The sequence below is a fragment of the Pseudonaja textilis genome, chromosome 7 (genome assembly GCF_049901715.1).
Source record: "Pseudonaja textilis isolate UNSWEBS1 chromosome 7, rPseTex1.2, whole genome shotgun sequence".
Classification (NCBI taxonomy): domain Eukaryota; kingdom Metazoa; phylum Chordata; class Lepidosauria; order Squamata; family Elapidae; genus Pseudonaja; species Pseudonaja textilis.
Window position 1 is genome coordinate 19,219,300 of NC_141996.1, and position 25,456 is coordinate 19,244,755.

The 25,456-nt window shown below is 34.5% G+C and overlaps 1 protein-coding gene and 1 long non-coding RNA gene across 2 annotated transcripts in view; one reads left to right on the top strand and one right to left on the bottom strand.

The window, feature by feature from the left end:
- Nucleotides 1-25,456, top strand: part of LOC148125252 (uncharacterized) — a 76,072-nt gene that overhangs the window by 23,099 nt on the left and 27,517 nt on the right. The gene's annotated exons all lie outside the window — the stretch shown is intronic.
- Nucleotides 10,539-25,456, bottom strand: part of XPO4 (exportin 4) — a 78,743-nt gene continuing 63,825 nt past the window's right edge. The window contains exons 17-23 of the mRNA XM_026708951.2: nucleotides 23,859-24,152; nucleotides 22,155-22,335; nucleotides 19,989-20,107; nucleotides 19,241-19,371; nucleotides 18,279-18,396; nucleotides 12,111-12,203; nucleotides 10,539-11,823 (exon numbers count right to left, since the gene is read on the bottom strand). Of these exons, the coding sequence (XP_026564736.1) occupies nucleotides 11,626-11,823; nucleotides 12,111-12,203; nucleotides 18,279-18,396; nucleotides 19,241-19,371; nucleotides 19,989-20,107; nucleotides 22,155-22,335; nucleotides 23,859-24,152 (1,134 nt within the window). The 3' untranslated portion in view covers nucleotides 10,539-11,625. The remainder of the gene's footprint in view (nucleotides 11,824-12,110; nucleotides 12,204-18,278; nucleotides 18,397-19,240; nucleotides 19,372-19,988; nucleotides 20,108-22,154; nucleotides 22,336-23,858; nucleotides 24,153-25,456) is intronic.

Consider the following 25,456-nt stretch of genomic DNA (forward strand, 5'->3'; position numbering starts at 1 on the left):
ACCGACTGCCCGGACGGGCTTCTCTCATAGAGGAAATGAAGACAAGGACACAAAGGCATGTTCTTGGGGGAGGAAGCCCAGAGCAAACTTTGCCCCTCTCTTTTATTGTGCAAGTTTAGGGTGGGTTTTAGGGTGTATGAGGAAACATTCCTTTTGGGTACATTTGACCATATAAGGCTATGTATTTGCATATTTGACCATATAAGGAAACTGACCATATAAGGCATACTGACCATATAAGGTAATACCTATGTTGACCAATCATAGCTTTACACATGTTGTTGGTTGTTTTGTTACCTGCCTCACTATGTTGACCAATCATAGCTTTACACATGTTACCTGGCAGGTATGGTATCATTGGATCATTGGGTGATATCGCAACACTTTTGGTTTAAAATAAACAAAATGTAGCACTTTGCGTGGTTTTATTTTCCAGAAAAACTTATTTGTTGCTACTTTGTTCTTAAATAGAATGATCCATCCAGACCTCTTGTCTGTGAAATCAGACAAATAAGTTTGAACATTCTCAGGCTTGCAACCTTCTGATATTAAGCTTTACAGTAAAAGAAGTATTGATCTATATGGCGTTGGCTTCCTACTTAAGTCTATCTTGTAGGACTGGCAATATTATAAAATGCCCTTTGTTTCAAATAGAACAATCCAGTGACATGGCAACTATCTCCCATCATTGACTCCTGACATTCGCTTCAGATTAAAGCTGAATGAATGCTGATCTAGTCTGAATTTAAAATCTGATTAGATGTTTACTGAAGTTTATACTTCTCTGTTATACTATGATGAAACAACTGAATGGCAGACTGGTCAGCCATATTTTAGCTTAATGTGTTATGCAAAACCCATCTATGTGTTGGAAGAAATATCCATTTGGTTCAGTTCCAAGTTGGGAGAAAGGCCCTGGAGACAAATGGAGGCTGGAGGCTGATTGGAAGGAGGATCCATTTATTGATGAAGCAGAACCACCATGCATGTGTAATTCTGGGTAACTGACCACATGGAGTTGAGAGTGAGTGGTTTTTATACCTTCTCTTGTTTTTTTGCACTTGAACTTCCTGTTCCTATACAAGAACTTGTATTCTATGGGCTGTTGTCAAACTCCCATGCTGCCATGTACAAATCCTAGGAGTTTGTCTGAGCTAAGCTTGGTTGAAATTTGGCTGATGCAATGAAGCGGCTTGTTGGGCAATTTCTATTGTGGCTGAGAGCTAAATCCTGCCTTTGTTCAGACTTTGCTGCAGGGAATTTTTGCCTATGAATAGAGCTACCTATCTCTTTATCTCTCAAGCGCTGACATCTGCTGAGGTCTATTAAGAAAGGTGTGGGCTGCTTTCCGAGAGCATGTTTCTTGGTTTCTCATCCGGGGAAATATTCTGCCTTTTTAATATTTTTCAAACTTTTTCATTCTTCTAGGAGAGGGGTGGGTGCTAACTTTCTACATAATAATAATAATAATAATAATAATAATAATAATAATAATAATAATAATAATAATTTGTCCAACATTTTTGGTGTATGTGTGTGTGTTCAAGTCAGTATTGACATCTGGCTCTGGTAAGTGCCTAGAGTAGTTCCTGCAGTTTTCTTGGCAATATTTTAGAAGTGGTTTGCTATTGCCTCTTTCCTAAGATTGAAAGAGAATGACCTGCCCAAGGTCTCCCAGCTAGCTCCATGCCTAAGATACAACTAGAACTGTCTTCTGTTTCTCATCATTTTAATCAGTAGTCCAAACTGGATCCCCAAACTTGTATTACCATGATGGAATTAACTAAAGATATAGTTAAATGTGATAGATGTGCTCTGCAGAGAATCTCCTACAATTTTATCTTAGGAAATGAACAGGTATATGTTTTATACTTGTCAGTTAAAAGCCTACAAATAAGATACAGTGCTGCAGGAATAGAATGAGATTTTCTGAATACTCAGATATAGGTACTCCTCTAACCTACATATGAGTTAGAGCATGGGTGTCAAATTTGCTGCGTCACGTTGCTGTCATGTGATGTTTCATAACGTTTTTCCCATTCGCTGAGCTGGGGTGAGCGTGGCCTGCATGTGATATATCCGGCTTGCGGGCGGCCAGCTTGACACCCCTGAGTTAGAGTGATCACAATTGGGACTCACAATTTGGACATTCAGCAAGGCAGTTGCTAAGTGAAACCATGTCTTTGCTTAAATCTTATTTCAGTTTTTCTTTGCTTTATAGATCTGCAAAAGAAGTTAATGAGAGGACTGGTTGCAAAGTTAATTTTAACCACTGTTGTAACATCAAACAGACACTACACGAGGTATATACTAAACAAGGGCTACCAAATTCCTAGATGCCTGTTAGGGCTCTTACATCTGCGGAATCACTAGGGTGGAAGCAGAGAGGTAGGGATTTCTGTATCTTTTGGTTACTACCAAGTAGTTATTTGCATTGTTGCAACCTAGACATAATAGCCCAATTGTTTATTTAAGGGGAGAAGTCTTTTCACCATTATTGTGAACTAAAAAATTAGATTAAAAAGTAGAAAAAAATAATTATTGATGTTTGGCACACAGCACCATGTTTATAGTGCCAAATGTGGCTTGCTTTTGAAATGTAGATTGCTGCAAGAAATTAATGGGTACTGTGAAAGAATAATCCCAAAATAAACTCTGATAAAAAGCAAGAAAATAAGGGCTTTATTTTTAAAAAACAGAAATTGAGTAAATCTACAGTTGTTTTTTAAAATCTCTTTGGAACATGATTGAAAGCCAGTATAAAAAAATGAAAAATTTAATGCTTTCAAAATTATTACTTGGTAAGATTTCAAAATTCTGCATGTACATACTTGATGACTAATCAATGAAATAGTATTGCAGTGTTTTAAACTACTTCTTTGTGTATGCTAGTACTGACTGCAGGTCACATCATAAATTTCTTTTGACTTCTGGATTGCAGTTTTTGAAAATAGGAACAATGGCATCCTTAAACATGTTTTGGATACCCAGCTTATTTCAGGATGTTTTCAGAAACATTGTGACTGCAGTGTCCTTGCTAATTGGATAGATGTACAGAATTTTGGGTGATTGATTTAGGAGAAGTGTGATACTGGAGAACAGTGATAGCGATACAATGAAACAAAAACATGCAAGAAAATAAAACTCTGCTTCTCCTGCATTAAAATACTGTAGAATCGAACAGTTCTAATAATACTTATTTTCTTTATAATATGGTTTTCTGATGAGATTAGAAACATGCCTAATTTTCTCTTTTTTTAATTACAAGTTTTAACAGCACCAGTGTAAGATCTTAACCACTATGGTATCATCTGTATCTTCAATAAACCATTATGAAAAACACATCTATGCCTTAAAAATTACTAAATGGATAATTTAAAACTTTCCTCCAGGAACAATTTCACTTGATTTAGTAAAATATATCAATCGTGGCCCAAATCCCTGTGCTGGGAATGCAGTATGAGAGACTGCTGCATATGAAAAATTAAGATTTCCATTGAGTACGTATGGAATATCCTGTCTATTATAAAGGAAGAATAAATGTCTTGTTCTCCTACTAAATGTTCTTCCTAGCTCGCTCAATCCAGATGTGTTGAGGCTACATTTGAAGCCATGCACACTATTAAATCTGTAGAGGTAGTAAAGCAACCTTTCAATCCAACAATAACTTCAGAATCAGAAGATGTAAATTGAGCAAAACCAGGAAAAACAGAAGTGAAGCAAATATTCAGTTAACAAAATAGCTGGTACACCATCAGAAGTTCCCAGGAGAAATGATAATACAGTACATGAACCTACATTTCCTTTGATCTTACAGCCATGTTGGAAAGTTAGGCATTTGAGCAGAATTTGCCACCTTCCTCAGTGCAGAAAAGGAAATTAAAGCACCCTGGGACAGGTAACTGTGCAATCTGTACTTGAATACTTCAGGTAAGAAGCAACCCAACTCCTTTGTCACTTTGCCCTATTTGATAGGATTTAAAAAAAAATGGGATCTGATTTATGGGGATTCAAATTCTTTATTCCAGGTCTTACATTTTCACTTTCTTTTATGTAAGTCCTCTCCAAAAAAAGTTTTGTAGTCTTCAAAATTTCAGCAAGAAAAGTGCTTTAGATTCAGCTGCCACTACTGAATCCAAATACCTTTGAATCTGAAGACTACAGCACATTTTAGCTATTTGAAGACTTATATCCCCCACTCTTCTGACATTTTCCAATTACTCATTCCAGTTTGCTTCCTTCTAAAAGTGTGGGTTTCACACAATATTCAAGAGGGTCTGACCAATGCAGAACAGCAATTGTTATTATAGTTCTGTTGAACTGAATTTGCCTTTTTAAGCAGTTATACTGTGTCACATTCAGTTCATAATAAACTACTGTGCTGTACCAAGGTATTTTTTGTTTTAGATTTCATAGTCATAACAAAGCAGGATGGATAGCAGGAAAAAAGATGGTTGCTTTATTGTGGTGTAGTGATTTTCAGGAGGGTTAACAATTATCTTGTTCTTTGCTTCCTTCATTCTGTGTTGTACTGTAAGCCTTATTTATTGACCATCTTCACATTACATCATTTAGAGATTGGTATTCAGTCTCGTCACAAAAACTCTTATTTCTTGACAGTACTTCATCAAGACTTCCTATTTATATAACAAATATACCCTTCATAATTATTATTTCAAGTATCCTTACCTACCAATTTGACTGTTTTCTTATTGACAATATTCACATTTGACTGTATTCAATTTGTTGTTTTTCCCCATCTATTTTTCTGATTTACCAAAATCTTTCCACATTTTATATCTTATAAGGTATTAAGTATTCTTCTAAAACTTGTGTTATTGACAGATTTGAGAAACATCCCTTATTTCTTCACCCAAATTAATAAAAATGTTGATGGATATAGAAACCAGGTCTAAATTGTGTGGCACCTACATAGTACTTTACTCTAATTTGATTATTATGATTTTTATATCAACTATTTGCAACCTGTACTTTCTAATTTGCTAACCAGAATGTCATATCAAATCGTTTTTGGAAGTCATGGTTTACATATAACATTCCCGCAATCTACTAACTAAACTACTTGATAAAGTAATGGTCAAAATTAATTCATCATGTGCTATCAAGTCATGGGCAGTTCTTAGAGACCCATTCTCTGACAATCTGTCCTAATGTGGCCCTTCAACGATGCACTCATTGCTACTGTAACTGAAATGAGTCAAGATTTGTTGCCGATATATGTTAATTACACATTTAATGAACTACTTCCCAAAATCTTCCCACATATTAATGTTAGACTGACCTGTCCATAATTTGTCAACTTCTCTTTTTTATTTTTGAAGAAAATGACAATTAGACTTCTCCAATAATCTCAAAGGTAATGTATAATTATTTAGCCAAACCATCAACAAATTATTTTCAGTACATCCTATTCATCTTTCCTTAAATATTTAACTAATTTAAATAAGTGTCTTGACTATATTTCAAGCAGCCTCAAATTAACTATCCTGCCCCCTTATACTACTACTCATAATTGTCTGCTGAAGAAAAGAACTTAAAATAACTTTGATTCTGTTACCTATTAGGTAAATATATAACTTAATAAACTTTGGAGAACAAAAACATTTAAAAGTAAATAGGCCTGTTTTTCTTTGCATTAAAGTACCCCCCCCCCCTTTTAAAGTTCTAGATTCTAAACATAACCTGGCTTAAAATATGCAGATTAAAACATTCCACTTATAAAAGAAGAGACAGGTATCTATTGCAACTTGCTTTCCTGAGTCAGTAAAAATTTGTTTTTCATTGAGTACATGTTTATCAAAATATTTGCAAGACAATTCATTTTCAACAGCCATAAAGTCACAAAAGTGCGTTTAACAGCTTAAAGCAGTCCGAAAATATTTTGGCCAACAGTCTTTCATTAAGGATGTATAGAAGAATGTAAGAATTCACTGCCAGTAGTGCTGATGTTGTAAGAAGAGGTTTTCCTAAGAGATTTCTTAGAAATACAGCAAAAATAGCAAAACGTTTAAAAGTAATGGAGCATAACAAGCAGAATGTACAGTAGAAACAACATTTAAAACAGCTTTGCAAATATATCTATTAGGGTTATTAAGCCAGTGAAAATTCTTTCCCCAACCATTTTGCAGGGGATAGACTAAATTAAGATCCTTTAGTCAGAGGCAGAGACATAATCAGAGACATAATCAGGCAGAGTTTTCTTTGCAACCTTTCTTGTAGTAATCACTCATCCTTCAACAGATACAAACTATGTAAGGTTCTCATATAATTCCTCAGTCTTTTTTGGTTAAAAGGTAATCTAATGCACTTTAGAATTGAAGACAAACCTTAAACAAGATCATATAAAAATAAGGCTTAGATGCAATAGAAAAGAGTTGGAATTTTAACTAAACACATTTATGCAATGAAACATTTAATGAGAACCTGCCCCCTTTTAATAAAAAATTAAAGTACTGAAATTCACATATTGAAGCACCAAGATTATCATTTACATTTACAGAGAAGTTTTCAAATGCAATTCAAAACATTTATTCTACTTTCTAAATACCCACTGTCAATTACAACTGGTTAAGATTGCAGACCGCTTTGAAAAACAAAATTATTTCTTACTGTTTAACTACCTTCATGATTTTCTTTTTCTTTTTTGACCAGGCTGCTTTATTTGGATAGCAGTATTAAAATATATATAGTATTAAAAAACAAAAGCATACTAAGAACCCCAATTATGCAAGACACCACAAATCTGCCTCTTTACATAAAAATATCAAATCATTCCCTGTCCCCGCATGACTTTCAAGTTTATTCCAGATCTTATTAATTTAAAGCAAAATTTCATTTCAGACAATCTGTGGCTTAAATATTTTCCATTGTAGAAAGGGACTGGAATAAAAAGAGACTGACCTAAATCAATAGTAATTCTTGAGCTTAATAAACGAATTATTAAAAACATGCATTTAACAGAAATGTAATTGGCAAACTCAATGTTCCAGTTAAGTTCTGAACTCATATTAGTAAGATTCAGTCAGATATAAAGTTTAGGTACCAAAATCTGAAGGATAGAAAATACAGTATGTTTCAACTCCAGTAATTGGAATATTTCAATAACTTAAGGCTGTAATAAATAAAAATAATTGAATTTAATAACTGTTTTACTTCTTCCAAAAAAAGAAGTGAGAAGATCAAAATAACATCAGTGATGTTAAGAAGTTAATTATATTTTGCCAGTTTGATTATGGCTGACTCATTCTAAAAGCATGGTTTACTAAAAGCAGTGATCAAATTCAACTTGTATCTTAGTGATATTTTAAAGAAGACTGAATCAGTGCAAAACTGAATTCATTATTTTTATTTATCTTTGATAGAAACAACTGAAAAACCATTTTAACTCTTCAGATCAAGTCAGCTTATAGTAAAAAAAAAAGCAGTAATTGCACATGGACAAAACACAAAAAATATTTAACAAGAAATATGTCATTCCCCAATATTCTGGCTTAAAAGGCTTTTTTATTGTTATATTTATATTACATTGAATATGGCTTCATTTTATGGAATATTCCAGCAATTCCAACTACAATAATAAATAGTGGAATTCTGGAACTCATGTAATCTCAAAACTGCCATTCTATTTTGTTTGCTTCAGACCAAGTTTTCCATTTCTGTAATAGCCATTGACAATAATATTCACAGCACAAGGGTATGTGTGCCTATTCAAAAGGCTCACAAAATTCAATAGATTGCTTCCAATTGTGACTATCCGATTGAAATATGACTGCTGCTAAATCTGAAGAACAGTGACATACAAAACATGTGGCACCACAAAAAGTGATTTTGTACTTACAAAATTTTGCAAACAAGATTTGAAAAAATACTTTGAGGCCTGTTGGAAAATGCTATTATTAAATTTCAGTTCCAATAATTTATGTGGGTGGTATTATTTTTCAGATGGAGTTCTTTTGCATGGTTTAAGTTTTGTATGGAAGTGGTTCATTAAAAGAAACCACTAACAAATCACAGAATACTGGAGAACCTATTGTAACCGACTTTGGTATTATTCTGCAGATATGTTACTACAGTATATGTTTTCCACCAGTAATTGCTCAGATCAGGTTGAATTATTTCAATTTCTATTGTGATAAATTAGCTGTCAAGTAGGACAATTAATTTGAATTTTAAGCAATTTATCAATTATTTTAGTCTTTATATGGAAGTTGCATATATTTCACTAAATATAATGACAACTCAATATTTGAATTGCATTTTAACATGCTCAGATTAGAATTTCAGACCTTTTCTTTGAAAAACGTAATTGTACTATCAACATCCAAGATAAAAGCAAGGCCAGTTTATCTGTGTTGAAAGCATGTGATTCATGTTTTTTATGTTTTGAAAATCTATCAATAGAACTGAATATATAATTTGGAAGTACAGAACAGCAATAGCTATCATTAGAAAGATATTCCAAGAAAATGGTTTGCTCTGTGAAAACATCATATTTGGTATGTCTGGATTATAATATTGTAGGTTGCATAATGGGATCTTACATCAAGTATTTTTTTTACTGAATGTTTTCCTTTTCAGCAGACTCATTGGGGTTATTGAATATGGAACCAAATTCTCAAAGAACGCCAGCTAACTGAAATGCATTTTTTTAAATTGGCTTCCATTGGCTTTGTCTGTGTTTTCACTAAAAGAAGTACATCGCATCCCATTAAAGATTCCTTTCTAGTAATAAAAGAGCTCTCCAGTGTGATAAATCTGTCTATGCTCCAAAGTGAGCTTTCCTAATTAGTAGCACAATTCTGGATTGTTAAATGTCAACATTTAGGAGTGGAGATACACTGTATTACATCTGGAAACATGTTAGGTGGAGTAGGGGTAAGATAGCATTATTCATACTTTAAAAAAATACAAAAACTGGAAAGATAGCCTTCTTAGAAATTTCTAACGATTACAAAATTTCAGATAAAAATGTATTGGATATTGTCCCTTTAATATAATATACATTTCAAATTGGGAAGCAAGTTTAAAATTGCAAATAATCCTTGACAGTTTAGAAACAATCCACCAAGACCTGTTGTGCACAACCAATATTCATTTGTGCAGAAAACTGAAACAGACTAATTTGAAATGAAGAGATAATGCTCAGCAGGCACTAAGCAGATTCTTCCCCAAACAGTCAAGAAAGTGGAATTCTTGGCCACAATTCACTGTTGCCTTGCAACTATTTCTACTTTGAAGAAATTGTGCAAACTGGCTCTTCAATGCTTCCAGAGATAAACATTATGTCTCACATTTCCAAAAGTTCACATGGCACCTTTAAGCACTAATTTTATAAGCTAGACTTGTTCACAATAAATGAGAGCTTAGTTACATCCTATCAATAAATTGCCATGCGTTAAATATAGGCAGTAGAATTTCTTTCAACACCATGAGTAAAATTTTGAAAACAAATTGGTTTAGAAACTTAAATGTTAACAGTTTTAAAAGACACATATAGAATTCATCATAATTAAAACACATATAATTATGTTGGAGCCGCAGGACAACCCAATTTTTAAAATTAACAAATCAGAAGCCAAAACAATTCCCTTATTCTACAAACAACACTAACAGAAAGAGATGGACCAATATAATTGAGAATTGAACAGGCTCAGTTCAGATATCATGGCAAATTATGAATTAGGAATATGTATTTTAAAACTTATATTTAGGAGACCAATCAGTGGCTAAATAGTCAACATTTGCTCAGCTCAGCCATTCAAGCATACTAAATTAAATCAAGTGCAAAGGCTTTGTCACAGAGTGTTCTGAAAGCCAAACCATTTAGTTCATAGTGATCTCTGAACCGATCCATTCTTTACTGAACCCTTTTCTGTTTATTTATTCAAGGAAGCAACTTCCTCTATCCAGTCTTCAGTGTTTGAAAACATTACAATTCATAGGAAAGATTTACAAACCACGGCCCATCTTTCCCTTGATTTCTGATTGTGGTTTAATGAGAAGGAATTAAAGAAGTCTTGGACCCTTAAAACTCTATAATATTAAAGATTTCAAATCATATATAAATAATTATGGGTAGTGAGATTAAATGTTGAGATGAACAGCTCAAGACTGGCATGGAATTTGCAAACATTATGCTAGGATGAGGTGAGGGCTTACATGTCTATATAAAATGTAAAAATATTTATTTGTTAATATCCAATAGTTTAGTTCTTGCAAGTATGAAGCACAAGGTTCTGGAGACAAATTATCTCCTTCCTTCATTAAAAAAGATTATTTTTAATCAGCAGCATACATATTCCAATTGATTTAGTTTGGCTTACAATTATGAATAACTGTTCTGCTTCCATATTCTTGATATCCTACCACTTTGTTCCCATGGCAACCTATTTGGTGAGTGCAGGATGAAACCATACCGGTAATCTTACATAGTTAAAGTGCCAACACACCAAACAAGTGGGATCAGAGCAGCAGAAGACAGTACTATTAAATTTGACGATGGTGGCAAAATATAAAACCATAGGTCCGTATTCTGAATCATGAAGTCAAACATGCATGGCCTTTGCTAGAAGAGTTTGATGCTCGTGTAGTCTAGCCACTAAATCTAATGCCCCAACATAAAAAAGTAGAAATCAATAATTTACATAATTTGAAACATTATTGCTTCAGCAAACAATTCAATCTTGAAATACACTGCAGTTGTGTATGTGACATGGGTGTGACTCAACAAATATTAAAAGTAAAGGTATACATTGATTTTTGTTTACACTCACAGACATAATACTCTTCAACACACAAGGGCTGCAAACAAATACATGGCAGTTTAATGCCAACATTCTAAACCAGTTTTGAAGATTCAAAGTTTGCCTTAGACAACTCACCTAACTTATTTCAACTATTTTTTGTTTTAAATTAAGGCAATGAAATGGCTACAGTTCCTAAAGTTCATTTCAGGGGAAACAAAAATATACACCTTTCTTCTTTGTGAACTTTAGGGCAGCAGCATATAATGTAAAAAGTTGTATTACACAAACATGCAACGCCAGGTTGATGTAAAAAAAGCAAAACAAAACAAAAACACTAAATCCAAGTTAAAAAATATCATTTGGTGGTTTCTTCTTCACTGGTTTACACAGTTTTCAGAGAGGAAAAATAAAGCTTAGAATTGTTTTACAGTTCTGTATGTGTTTAAATCACGCACCAAAAAGGGCTTCTAGCAATAACAAAAAATATTATAGGAGTTTGATTCATCACTACTTGAGGACTTCTGGGACAAGGCACTGATTCTTGGGTTTGTTAGGGTTTTTTTGTTTTTACTGTGCCCATGTCTGTATGCACTTGTGGAATTCTTTTAAACATTTCAGTTTTTTCTGTTTTTATTCTGTACAACATAAAAGGTATATGACAGACGGTGGCTAACACATATTAGCAGAAGCTGATTTTAGAGTTGACATCTCCTATTCCACTGCTCAAGACTTCCAGGCTCTCTGATATTTTAGATGGCTGCAAAAAACCCAGCAACAGGCAATTAAGATTACGTCAGCTTTCAGCATTTTTCAGTGCATTTTGCAAAAAGGGTCTAAGTTAGGCATACAGTTCTGGTATTTATTTTACACAGAGAAGACCACCGACATTTGACATAAAGTCTTCTAAACTTTTGAGGAAGGCCATCTTCTGCTTACGGTCCAGCGTAGGCGGAGTGCTGCTTGCAGTAAGTTTGTTGAAAGCATCTGCTAACCGCTGGTAAATTATGGGATCTTGCTGACTTGATAGTAAAGTTTCAACTAATTCAGAATATTCTGCCTGTAAAGAAGATAATCACATTTATATTTCAGAAGGAAATGTATTAATAAAAATTAAGTCTGTGGAATAATATCAAAGGCTTCCTATAGATTGACTTGTTAACAAAATTACAATATAAACATATTTCCAATTTTGGATGTTAAGAACATTTCTTTAAAGTTAAGAAATAGTGGCTTCCCTCAAGTCATCAAGTTAATTCGACCTGACTGTAAGATTCATCTGTAGACTTCTAGTACCCCTAAGCATTATGGAACATGGAAGAGATAATGACATCATAAATATCATACCTGATGCAAACATACTAATGTATAAAATGCTTCTCCTGCTGCAGCTGTCATCTCTGTATTGTGCTTCTGCAGTACCAGCATATCAAAAACCATCTAAAATGTAAAAACAAAACTTTATATCCTGACTTTTTAAAAAAAATTGTGCTAAGAAGCTGAAAGTGACAACTACTTTGTAGAAGCTTGTGTTTTAAGATGAGGACTAAAAATTAACTTTCAAATTATATACATAATTGCTTGCAACAATGTGTAAGTCAGAATAGTGTTATCACTATATTATAAAACAGATGATAAATGGCTGAAGCAGAGACCCCTAATCTATCTGTTTAATCATGTTAAGAACTTTGAACTTCCTTACTAATATAACCCACTCCCATGGGCACAAACAATGAATTTTCTGGTGGAAAAACTGGGTACTTTTTAATAATAGATTCCTTGGGCTCCTTAGTAACCAATAAGCTAAACATATAGAAAAAAAGTAGGGTTCATTTTACAAAAACTGGCATCAAATGTGGTTTTAACCTGATTACTGGTTTGCATCCAAAAAGCTCCTCTGGCAAGAAAAAGTGATTTCCAATAAGTAATATGGCACAAGGTTCATTCTCAAGGCTTTTTGAAGGATCACTAAGGCTTATGCCCCTCAGTCTCTATTTCCTATTTTGCAATATTGTATTCACCAATACAGCACTGTGCAAATGAACTGAGCTGGAATTCCCAGGGTCCTCAGCAGCTAGGTCAAACATGCAGTCCCACCGCGAGGGAAAGCGCTAACACGAACGATATGAGCCATGGTGGCGCAGTGGTTAGAGTGCAGTACTGCAGGTTCTTCCACTGACTGCTGGCTGCCTGCAATTTGGCAGTTCGAATCTCACCCGGCTCAAGGTTGACCCGGCCTTCCATTCTTCCAAGGTGGGTAAAATGAGGACCCAGATTGTTGGGGACAATATGCTAGCTGTCAGGATTCCAGCAATCACTCTAATTAAATCATGATTCTTGAGCCAAACTTCAAAAAACTTCAAAGGTTTTATTAGAGGCGACATACTGGCACTGCCCTGTATGAAGCCAACTCTGACATACATAATTTACAGTCATCTGTGACCCTGTTTCCCCCCTGAGTGTCTCATAAATTAGATTTCTCCAATTGAGCATATTCACAGGCTGGGTGTTATTCACATTCTCCAATTAAATATATTTGTGGGCCAAAAGTCTGGTATTTTAGTTACAATCTTTTAAAGATAAGAGTTGGAATGTACTTTCGCTTTCTACTGCTGCACTGCTCTTCCAGATTTCCCCCCCCCTTTTTTTAATGGCAACTACTAAAACAGGCATAGGAATGTTTTATTTATTTTTATTTATTTTTGTCAATTACTTATAAGATAATAGGTATACGTATAAACATAGTTATGAATACATGAAATGGGTACATATAAGAAAATAAAAGAAACAATAGGACAGGGACGGTAGGCATGTTGGTGCGCTTGTGCACACCCCCTGCAGACCTCTTAGGAAAGAGGTGAGGTCAATAGTAGACAGTCTAAGGTTAAAGTTTTTGGGGTTTGGGGAAGAAACCACAGAGTCAAGTGGAGTATTCCAGACATTGACCACTCTGTTGCTGAAGTCGTATTTCCTGCAATCAAGTTTGGTGCGGTTAACTTTGAGTTTGTATCTATTGTGTGCTCTTGTATTGTTATGGTTGAAGCTGAAGTATTCATTGACAGGTAGGACATTGCAATGTATGATTTTATATACTATACTTAGATCGGACCAAAGGTGGCGTAGTTCTAGGTTTTCTAGGTCTAGAATTTCAAGTCTGGTGGCATAGGTATTCTACAACAAGCAGAGGAGTGGAGAATTCTTGTGAAATATTTCTGGACTTTCTCAACTGTGCTAATATCAGATACATAATGTGGGTCCCAGACTGATGAGCTGTATTTGAGTATTGGTCTAGCAAATGTTTTGTATGCTGTAGTTAGTAGTGTGATATTACCAGAGAAAAAGCTACGTAGGATTAGGTTAACAACTCTTAATGCCTTTTGGGTGATATAGTTACAGTGGGCTCTAGCACTTAGATCATTAGAGATGAGTATTTCAAGGTCCTTTACCGAGCTTGGATCATCAACAAGGTCTTGACTATTCAGCTTGTATTTTATTTTCTGATTTTTTTTGCCAATATGTAAGACAGAGCATTTATTTGTTGAGATTTGAAGTTGCCATTTGTTTGACCATTCTGATACATAGTCAAGATCTTTTTGAAGGGTAGCAGTATTGTCTGTGGTATTGAACAGTTTTACATCATCAGCGAAGAGAACGCAGTTGCTCTTAATATGATCACAGAGGTCATTTATGGAGAGTATAAAGAGAGTTGGTCCTAGAACACTGCCTTGGGGGACACCACTGTTGACAGGTACAGAATTTGATAGGACGTTTCCAATTTTGATCATTTGTTGTCTGTTTGACAGGAATGCTTTTATCCAGTTATGCAGTTGTCCTGAGATACCATAAGATTTTAGTTTTAGGAGTAGTTTGTCGTGTACCACTGAATCAAAGGCTTTGCAGAAGTCTATGTAGATTGCGTCTATTGTTTTGCCCTAATTGAGTTGTGTAGTCCATATGTTTTTGCAGTGTGAGAGTTACAGATTACAGGATAGTTTTTTTCTGAAACCAAATTGTTTATTCAAGAGTAGGTTGTTTGTCTCTAAGTGGAGGATAATGGATTGGTTAATAATTGATTCCATGACTTTACAGGTGACGCAGCATAAGGAGATTGGTCTGTAACTTTCAACTAGGCTGGGGTCTCCCTTTTTGAAGATGGGGATGACCGTGGCTTGTGACCATAGGTTAGGCAAGGAGCTGGTCTTGAAAGATTTTTCAAAGATTATGCTTAGAGGTTCTGCTATGGCAGTAGATAGCTTTTTTAAGAAGTAGGCACATATTCCGATCACTTCCAGTTGCAAGGCTTCGGCGGCGGCAGGAATCCGCTTCTCTGCGGGTCCCTGCTGTGCTCGCCGTCAAGGTACCCCCGATCCAACTGGATTTGGGGGTTGTCGCTGCCCTGAAGGGGCAGCGGAAGACAGAGGAGATCCGGGCAGGGGTCTGGGGATATCGCACCCCCCTTCCCCAGCCGGCTAAACTCCTTTTTCCTGAGACGGTGGAGCAGCTGTCTGTATGGCAGCCACAAAGGAATCTTCAACTGGATAAGATTGTGCAGGAGGAAGACTTAGATGGAGAAGTTTTCTTGGCTAAACCAGGTCATTATGTTACTTTTAAAACACCCTGGAAACCTGACTTTGGATTGATACATTTGTTTCCAAAAGAATTTGTTACATCGGCGAAAGTGCTGAAGGAAAGCTCACTCCCCCTCCCTACGGAGAAAGCAAAGGAGCACAGAAAAACCTGCTCTTTAAAGGTAAAAATAAGCTCTTTGTTATAAGTGGGAAGGGGAGGACTAAAAAAAATTTTTTTTTTAAACTTTGTTGGACGAGACGCCTTGAAGATTACAAGACCATTAATTAATGGTAATACGGCTTTTAAAATACATCTGGGATTTTGCCTCTGGAGAAAAAACTGTAAAGAGAAGAAGAGGAAAAAAGTTTTGTTTGTTTGGATTGTTTGATAAGTCTGACATTTGGAAATTACTTCAAGATTGAAAGCATCTGGGTTGTTTTTAAAAAAACCTATAATGGTACTATCGGTTGATGAACTGAAAATGGAATATGAAAAATTAAAAGAAAGACAACAAAGTGGCAAGGATTCTTTGGGAGCTGCCTTCCATTTTTTAGAAATGGCGGTTTCTACGTACCAGCAAACACTGGAGGAAGGAGAAGGAGAAGAAGAAGAAGAAAAGGAAGAAGCCATTTTTAATGGACTAAAAAGTGTGACTAAGAAAGAAAATGGGAAGGGAGGAAGGGAAAAGGAGAATTTAAGATTTAATAAAACAACCAAGAAAAAGAAAAATAGGGTGAAAAGAAGGTACAATGTTAGAAAGCAATTGAAAAGAGAATTACAACAGAGAGGGAAACTTAAAAAGGGGGAGAGGAGAGGGGGGGCAAAAAGACCAGATTGGAGAAGAAAGGGAGGGAAAAAGAAAAAAAAAGCCACGGGTTAGAACAAGATTTTAAAAAGAAAGTTTTTTTTTTTAGAGACGAAGGATGATGGATAGTTTATAATTAAAGAAGATTCTGCAAGAGTGCATAAGATAGTATTGTAGTATTTGCATTTGAAACAGTTTATTGGAATATTTAACAAAATATTAATGTTTAATAATGATAGATGTTGATATTTAATAAAATATTAGGAGACTGTGTTAAATGATTAATGCTTAGTTAAAGTTTAATTTGTTACTGTTTTAATGTTATTATAACTTTAGTATTTCATTTTTTTTTATTCTAAAACAATGTACTTATCAGAATTAGAATTAGAATAGAAATTATACATTTAATTATACTATAAGTTTACTATTCTTTTATTTTAAGATTTAATATGTAGAATGTACTAAGCAGAATCAGGATGGAAATTATGTATTATTTTAAGCTTTATTTTAGGAGAAGGCGTCATACTTCAAAAGTGATTACAGGGGAAATTTTTTGTTAAAGGGAAGAGATACATCGATGTTTGGTAAAGAACGGACAAAAGATATAAGTATAATGACTTTGAAATAAGATGAAATAAATAAAATATAATTAAGAGAGTGAAAAGATGGGAGAAGTTATATAGAAAATACAAAATGGTTAATAAGATATGAAGGGTATATAAGGTGGGCATGAATTTGATTTAGGTCTGTCAAAAAAGATGTAACCTGGGGCCAAGTCACTTTTCAAAAGAAGTTTTATGTTTTATGTTTAGTGTGTGGATTATTTATGTTTGATTGTAAATTAATAAAATCTTGGGAGAAATGAAATTAAAGGGAGAGAAATTGGGAAAAGATATGTACAAATGATAACTAAGGAGGTTTTTTTTTTCCCTCCAATGTTTTGCTTTAGGTTATGTACTTTGTGTGCTTATGACTGATTGAGAATTACTGAAACTTTGATAGAAGGAAATATGATTGAATGAAAGTGAAGGGAGAAATAATGAGAAATTTGGAAAAGATATATATGTGTAAATGGAAGTGTGATAATGTGGAACCATGTTTTAAAAAATAATGCTTTATTTGCCTTGTTGAAATTTATAAGTAATTCTTACAAAGGAGGTTTTATACTTCTATGTGTTATGTTTTGTTTGTCTTCAAAAATCAATAAAACTTGTTCTTAAAAAAAAAAAAAAAGAAGTAGGCACATATTCCGTCCGGTCCAATAGATAGAGATGGTTTTAGCTTGCATAGTGCTTTTTCAACATTGTCTTCTGTAAAATCGATATTTATTAGATCATTGTAGTTGTCTGTGGTTTGACTGGGCATGATCCATTGCTGTTTACAAATACTGAGCCAAAGAATGTGTTAAAGATGTTGGCTTTAATAGTGTCGTCATTGCAGTCTTTACCATTAGGCCCTACCAGGGGTGGGATGGACCTTGAATCTTTTAGTTTGTTGTTTACAAAATTGTAAAAAGCACGGGTGGAATTGGTGCATAGAAGGTTTTCCTCTTGTTTAATGTGATAATTGGTACATTCAGTCTTTATCTGGTGGCATAAATTTTTGTATCAGCTTTTGAAGTTGGCAACGTAACCAGATTTGTTTTTCCGCCAGAGTGATCTCTTTTTGGATTGAAGTTTCTTTATTGTTATGGGTAATCTGTTTTTTTGTTTTTGTTTTGGGAGTTGTTATTGGTACATATAGTTTGATGACTCTTTTGACTTCAAGTAAAAATATGTTCTAATGGTCTTCAACAGTATTGCATCCAGTGAATCGAGATTGCCAATCAAAGGATGAGAGATCGTTGTCTATAAGATCATAGTTGCCTTTTTTGAAGTTATAATTGGGACTTACGTCATTGTGATGATTTTTGTGTGGGCATATGTTGAGACAAAAGTCAATCATATTGTGGTCACTGTTGGAAAAGGGTTCTTTAGTTTGTATTCCGTAAATTAAATTCAAATTTATGAGTTGACACTGACTCTGTAAATCACCTAGAGAGGGCTGTAAAGCACTGCTATTGCTATTACACAATGGTTTTATGCTTTGCTGAAATCCAAGCCAAAATATTAGACAATAATATATGGAATGGTGTCTCTTACCTTAAGAAAGTGTCTTGTTGCTAAAAAGAGGGATGATTCTGATTCCTGTGTTTTTGCACATTGTTCTGCTAATGGCGTTAGAGCTTCTAAGCAGAGCTGGCAAACATCTGAACTCATTCTGATTACTCAAAGTCAAGAAATGTATTTTTCCTTTGAGGGGTATTTGGAAATTATACAATACAAGAGGAAAACAGTAAACAGAAGTTAAAAACTGCCATTTTCCTATATATTTCAAGCTAAGATTATCACGAAGTGGTTGAAATTGGTTCCTCCTCCATTATTTCTTTTTAGAAATAGCTCTTATTGCATTTCTGTTTTAATCAAATGTAAGTAAGGAAAGTAAAGAGGGAGAATTTAGGGATGAGACAAATAATCAAGTGTAGAGAGCTACAACAATTTGTAGCAAATGAGCAAGAAGCACAGAATATCTAAATATTTTTGCATTAAAATGTTATTGAATCTAGAAACTGTTATAAGGACAACAGATTCCATCCCTGCAAAATTATAAAAATGGTTTCATTTTTCCTATCAGGTAATTCTAAATTCTAAATTTTAGAATACTCTAACAACAGGCTTAAATAATCTGGTGCACATGTATCCTGGTTCTTACTGGTGACAGAATGGGAATGTTTAAATAAATGAATAACTGCTTCTCATTATAAAGATAAGTTACTTCAAGCAAAGAATATGCAGAACTTGAGAAATATTATATTAAACTCTCTGCCAAAATAAAATAATAAATATGTGGATTCCCTCTCATAAAATAACTTTGATAACAAAAAAACAACACAATGCAAATGTTCAGGTAAGTAATCAACAACTGAAATTCTTGACATTCTCAAGGCATATACTTAAAAGGTATATATCAAGTATACAATAAAGTAATGATTTAAAGAGAGAAAAATAAAGAGATCAACTGAATAAGTCCTTTCTCTGCTCCCCCAAAAGATCTTAAAGGATACGATGTCATCCCCAATTCTAATGAATACATAAGGCTTTTAAACAAGTCTTCTGGAAGTTGTGGAATTTTCTCAGGAAATATTTCACAAATAAAAGTGATTAGTTTATAGTACTGATTACATAGCGATGGAAACTATGGAAGGAAAAAAGTAAGTTCATGTTAAAGAGGCTTCTTAATAATTATATTTCAAGGAAACAAAATATCAGGCATTCAAAATTAAGGGTTACTAGTTTTGTATATTTCACAATTTGCAATACCTTATATAGTCCTAGGTTTTTGAGGTCAATACAGAATTAAAGCTGACATATTTTTGTAATTCATGGCCCATTGTTGAAACCATAGCTCACTTATTGTGATAAACTTTGGTGAAGCTGATTTGCAATTAAAGATTTCTGAAAAATTTAACCTGAGAGCGATACTATATATGTTATTTCATAATGATTTGCTAAGCTCTTTGGTTTCAAGGAATTAACTGCTTAATTACACTAACTTGCCAATACCAAGCTATTCCATAGATGGTACTATTAACACATTTAGACAGTACTAGGTTTAAAAGGCTGTTTAAAGGAGGGCACGAGCTTGGCTGAAGCTCTGAGTTAGTGCCCGTGGCCATTTTCAGTCAGCCATGAAAGTACTGGTAGTAGTAAAAAATCATATTTAGAGACACAGTATTATAATGATTACAATTTTTGGAAGAACAGTCAAAATTCCCCATCTCTTTCTGCAACCCTGCATGGTACTGTACATACCTTTAACAAATCTTGGGACATTAAAGGCAGGATTAGGTTCACTCCATATAAGACAACATCTGCTGCCGATACGGATCTGTTTGTTGCTTGCCCGGGTTCATGTCCCCTAAATACTTCATCTAAAAGGTTGAGGAAGAGGGGAGAAATATAGGAATATAAGAAGAAATTCAACTGTTTGCAAATATTTTGTGAACTCCAAGCTTAGAACTTCATATATCGTTAGGGAGCATGAAATCTTTCATAAATTATTAATTAAAGTAATTGGAATGCAGTGCTTGAATCCCAGTAAGGTAATTTTGCCTTCTGCAGTTGATCTTAAAAACATTTCCTTTAGAAAAACTAAACAGCACAGGGAAGTATATTTAAATTATATGTGCTTTTTTTCTTATTCTTCTTTAGATTCTAAGGTGGATAAAAAAACTCAGACATTCATCAAGAAAAATAGGAAATCAATTTTAAGTTTAAAAAACGTCTGAAATTCTAACAAAAATTATAAAATATGTTTTGTAATCTACTATAGCCAAAATTAATGAACCTCTCTAGACATACAATTATAAGATATATTACTAATTTCAAACTTTTCAAATTTAGATTGTCATAAGGCAGACCACTTTAATATATTTTAAAGCGATGATTCACTAATGATCAGCTTCACTTCTAATTAAATGTACCTTCTTATAGTTCAAAATGTACAAGGTAAAAAACCCAAACAGTAATCTTATTAACCACAAAGATTTGGCTGATAAATGAATATAAAATTCAATGAAAAACTGTGCTTACAATGAATAATTATCTGCTTGGGGAATGGCTCATATACAATGGAACCTCAGGTTGCGACTGTAATCCATTCCAGGACTACTGTTGCAACCCGATTTGGTCATGACCGGAAGCACAACCATCTGCGCATGCATGGACAAAAAAAATGGTGCCAAAGGGGAAATTGCCGTGGCTGTGTCTGGTTGCCACCCGAAGATGTGCTCGTGACTAAAAACAAAACTTTGCCAAAAATTCTGGTCATCATCTGATTTGGTCACAAACAGAAGTGTATGCAACCTGAGGTTCCACTGTATTATAAACAGACAAAAACAGGTTTACCAATATAGGTAGTCTTCAACCATCAACTGTAATGGAATCTGTCCTTCCTTCCTTCCTTTAAATTTATATGCTGCCCATCTCCCCAATAGGTTGGAAGTCATAACAGCTAGTAACTGAAATGCTCACATGATCACCTCATGACACCTCCCCCATTCCTGCTCTTCCTGATATTGTCAAAACAACAGGTCTCCCCCACTTTGAGGAATCCCATACTCTACTTCCTGCTCCTCAGCGTCGCCAAAGGCCTTGGGTCTGCATCCTAAACCACTGGGCCCCACACCCTCCCACCCTTCAGGAGATAGGCAGGCTCCCCCGCAGTACATCCTGTACATCCCTGGTTGGAAGGCATAACAGCCAGTAAGTGAAATGCCCACATGATGACCTCATGACACCCCCCCTCACATTCCTGCTCTTCCTGATGTTGTCAAAAGAACAGGTCCTGCTTCAGGTCTCCCCACTTTGAGGCATCCCATACTCCACTTTCTGCTCCTCAGCTTGCCACAGGCCTTGGGCCTGCTTCCCAAGCCACTGGGCCCCACACCCTCCCATCCTTCAGGAGATAGGCTGTACATCCCTGTGGTCAAGGGTGAATGACTACAGCTGCCGTAATTTCAGAACCAAGTTGTAAGTAGCTTTTAGAGGGATCTGTAAATCATAAATCAAGGACCACCTGTATCTATACTCTATAATTAGTAATATTTATTAATGCCATTAATTAAAATTAAAATGTTTATATATATAAAAATTACTTTTTAAAGAGTTATTTGAGTGCCCACATTTCTCAACTAGTTGCTTAAATTCTCCATTAGTTTAAACATTCTGTAAAAAAACAAACTATGTAAAAATCAGGAAAGGCAATAAAAGATTGGAAAATAAAAACTGAAAGTCACTGAAGAACCAAACAGGAAAACATCAAAAACTGTTTGAATAAATGCATCAGTGCATTTTAACTCTGAAATTTAAGAGACCAATCAACAGAGCTCTGTTATTTGTCCATTACATATTGGTGTCAGGAGATAAAGCGCTCTTTAAGTTTCACCCATTTTATTTTCATTCTAAAGTTCCCCCTACCCGTATCACTGAAATCTATAAATTCTTTTGAAAGTAGGTTTGTGAGAAGCTCCATAATGAGAAGAAGATCCTGGTATTGGTCCTCTTCTGCTGTAACATCTATTCGTTGTCTACCTAAATTATTCTTGGAATATACTTGAAGAAGGGTCAGACAAGCTTCATATAAATTCATGGCTTTAGACTGCAAAAGAAAAAAAAAGAAAAACGAAAAGAAGGCTTAATGAAGGATATATACTTGCTAGAATGTACTTATTACTCAGGCCTTGAAACCACTTCAGTTGCAACTGATACTAAGCGGACTATACTCCATTTATAGCAAGGATTTAAAACTATAAAATAACAATTATTAATCCTATTGCTTGAAAGGATTACTCTCCAGCAGAGTAAATCACATTGTGAGGCATACATTTAAGCAGTGTGGAATTTCCATTGTATAGTTAATAACATTTTGTAGAAAATTCTATCATTATCATCTTCTTCTTCTTCTTTTAACTATCCCATAATCCCTTGTGGGGTGGAGTCTGGGCAACTGAATGGAGCTAGCAGAGTATTTATTGGCCAGATGCCTTCCTGTTGCCAATGCGGAGTTTTGTTCAGCAGATATATCCTCAGAGAAATATTTACCTCTACCTAGGATTGAACCAGAGCCTCCTGATTGTGAGGTGAGAACTCTACCTCTGGGCCACTGCACCACTCCTTTTTGTAAGAAATTCTATCTCTTGATATTATTAATTTCTCTGTTTTTAGGAGCCTAGTGGCTCCTAAAAAAAAAAAAAGATAAGTAAGCATCCAATGTATCTTTAACAGTTAACATTGGGGCATATATCTTCTAAGTTACAGCTTCTGAGGCAGTAAGTATTCTGTTGATGAGAGCCTGTACAGGTAGTCCTTAACTTACGACCACAATTGAGTTGAAAATTTCTGTTGTTAAGTGAGATTTGCCTCAGTTTATTATCTTTCTTGCCACAGTTGTTAAGTGAATCACTGCAGTGGTTAAGTTAGTAACATGGCTATAAAGTGAATCTGGCTTCCCATTGCTTGTCAGAAGGTCACAAAAGATGATCACATGACCCTAGGACACTGCAACCATCATAAATATGAGCCAGTTGCCAAGCATCTAAATTTTGATCACATGACCATGGTAATTACTGCAACGGCTATAAGTATGAAAAACAGTCATAAGTCACTTTTTCAATGCCGTTATAACTTTGAATGATCACTATAAACAAATGGTTATAAGTCAAGAACTGCCTGTATTCTAGACATGGTGATATTCTCCATTATCTGATAGCACACAGCCCCACCACACAGGTAGATCATAAAGTAATGCAAGCAAGGCATGAGACATAAATAATATCTAGCCAAATGGACAAATTCTATCATCTATCACCTCTCCAAATGGACAAATCAGCACAATGGTGAAGGAAAATATTCCAAAAGAAACAAATACATCATATCGCGGATCATCAACTCTCAGTTTTAATTCAACCTGATACTAAAAATATTTAGAAATTCCAAGCTCTTCAAAATATTTTTCCAAAATATGAAAATGCTTCAATTTACAGAGCTCAATGATTTCTTTTATTAGAAATAAAATATTAAAAAAAAGCTTTAAGGGTGTGAAAAGAAATTGATATCACTGTACAGGTATGTACATTTCCAGCATATTTCCTATATTTAGAATATATTTTTAAATTTATTTACCTCTCCAAGATAGCATATTTGTTTATGTGCAACTTCAACAAAAACTTCTATAATGAGGTTAACTGTCTCTGGTGTATTCTTGTACACCTCCATTAGTCCAATGCAATTTGTAAGAAAGTCCATCAGAAAATTAAAGAGAATTGCTACATTGTCTATCTGGGTAGCTTCAGCAATACCACAAAGTGCTTCTAAGGTGGCAGTGATTTCCTGCTTCACCTCCTCCTCCTGGCAGATTTGTTGGAAGTTTTCTTGGTTTATCACATTTAAGAATCGTTGTTGCAGTGGCTGAAGAACCTTGAAAACACAAATAAAGAGAAGTATACGGTAGCTATCCTGCAGAAAGCTATAGCTGCAGACAGAATTAGTTTGACCCAAAGAATTTTCATGTAAATCCTTATCTTGAATAACAGTATTTGTTGTATATAACACAACTTAGAGGAAGTTTAAGATTGATCAAAGAGGCAGTTCTAAATAAGTTGGCAAATCGCCTTTTACTAAAATCCTTCTGTGAGGGAGATAGGCAGTTTCCAAATATGATAAATAAATAAATAAATAATTTCTTGTTTGAATAGTATATATAAAACATATCCTGCCAAATACCTTATAATGCTAAAGGAATACCCGTTTTGAAAAAGCAGTACGTATGTAATATGTTAAACCAAAGGAAAAAAAATGCTGAACTATCCCATTGCACTGTCTAACTGACTCTGGGCTGGTAATAAACAAATGCTATACAATCACAAAAATACAATTAAAAAGTAGAATAAAAACAAGTTAAAAGTTAACTTCAAAAGCAGAGGGAATGCCTTCAAATTGATTTTAAAGAGCAAGATGTTTTAACAGGTAGTAAATGTCCAAGCAAAATGCCTATGGATTGATCCTTAATTATCCAAGTCATGATTGTCTCAAAGGTGTTTTTTCCCCCCCAAAGGCAACTGAACTTTCTTATTTATTTATTTATTTATTTTTCCCTTTAGTCAGAAATGAAGAAATTTCTTGGAATCGAAAGGTTTTCAAGAAAACAAAAAGAAAAAAAAATTAGAAGTCCGGTTGTCTTTTGAAAAAGCACTTTTGGGGCATCCACATCAAAATTGGATTGTATAAGGCTAGTGGGATTGTTGTAATCAATAGTGGAAGAGATGTGTGGAGAAACTGAGTCACAACAGAACAGTTGTCTCTGGAGTCTCACTATGGGAGTGGTAGAGGAGTCATACCATTTTTTCCTCTTTTAAAGCAAACCCTGATAAGCATGGTTGGAATTCTTTTACGTTGACTTGTCCTATCTGGTTTTGTATAATATTTTGTTTGCCAAAAGGGCTCATTATCCATTGTAAAATTTTACAACTAGCTGTTTCTGGCTCAAGAATATAGCCTTTGTTTTTGCAGCCAAATTTTTAAACACATGGCTCATACTATTTTGAAAAGTCATTTTTTGAGAAGCCTCCTTGAAGAGGAAGGGGAAATATTAAGAAATATCACGTGCTTAAATCCTGGAAGGCAATGGAACATATCTATAGATAAAATGAAGGGGGAAAAGGGGGGAAATTTTTTAGTTTGAGTCTGGTTTTTTTCTCTATATATGTGTGAGTGTTCACATG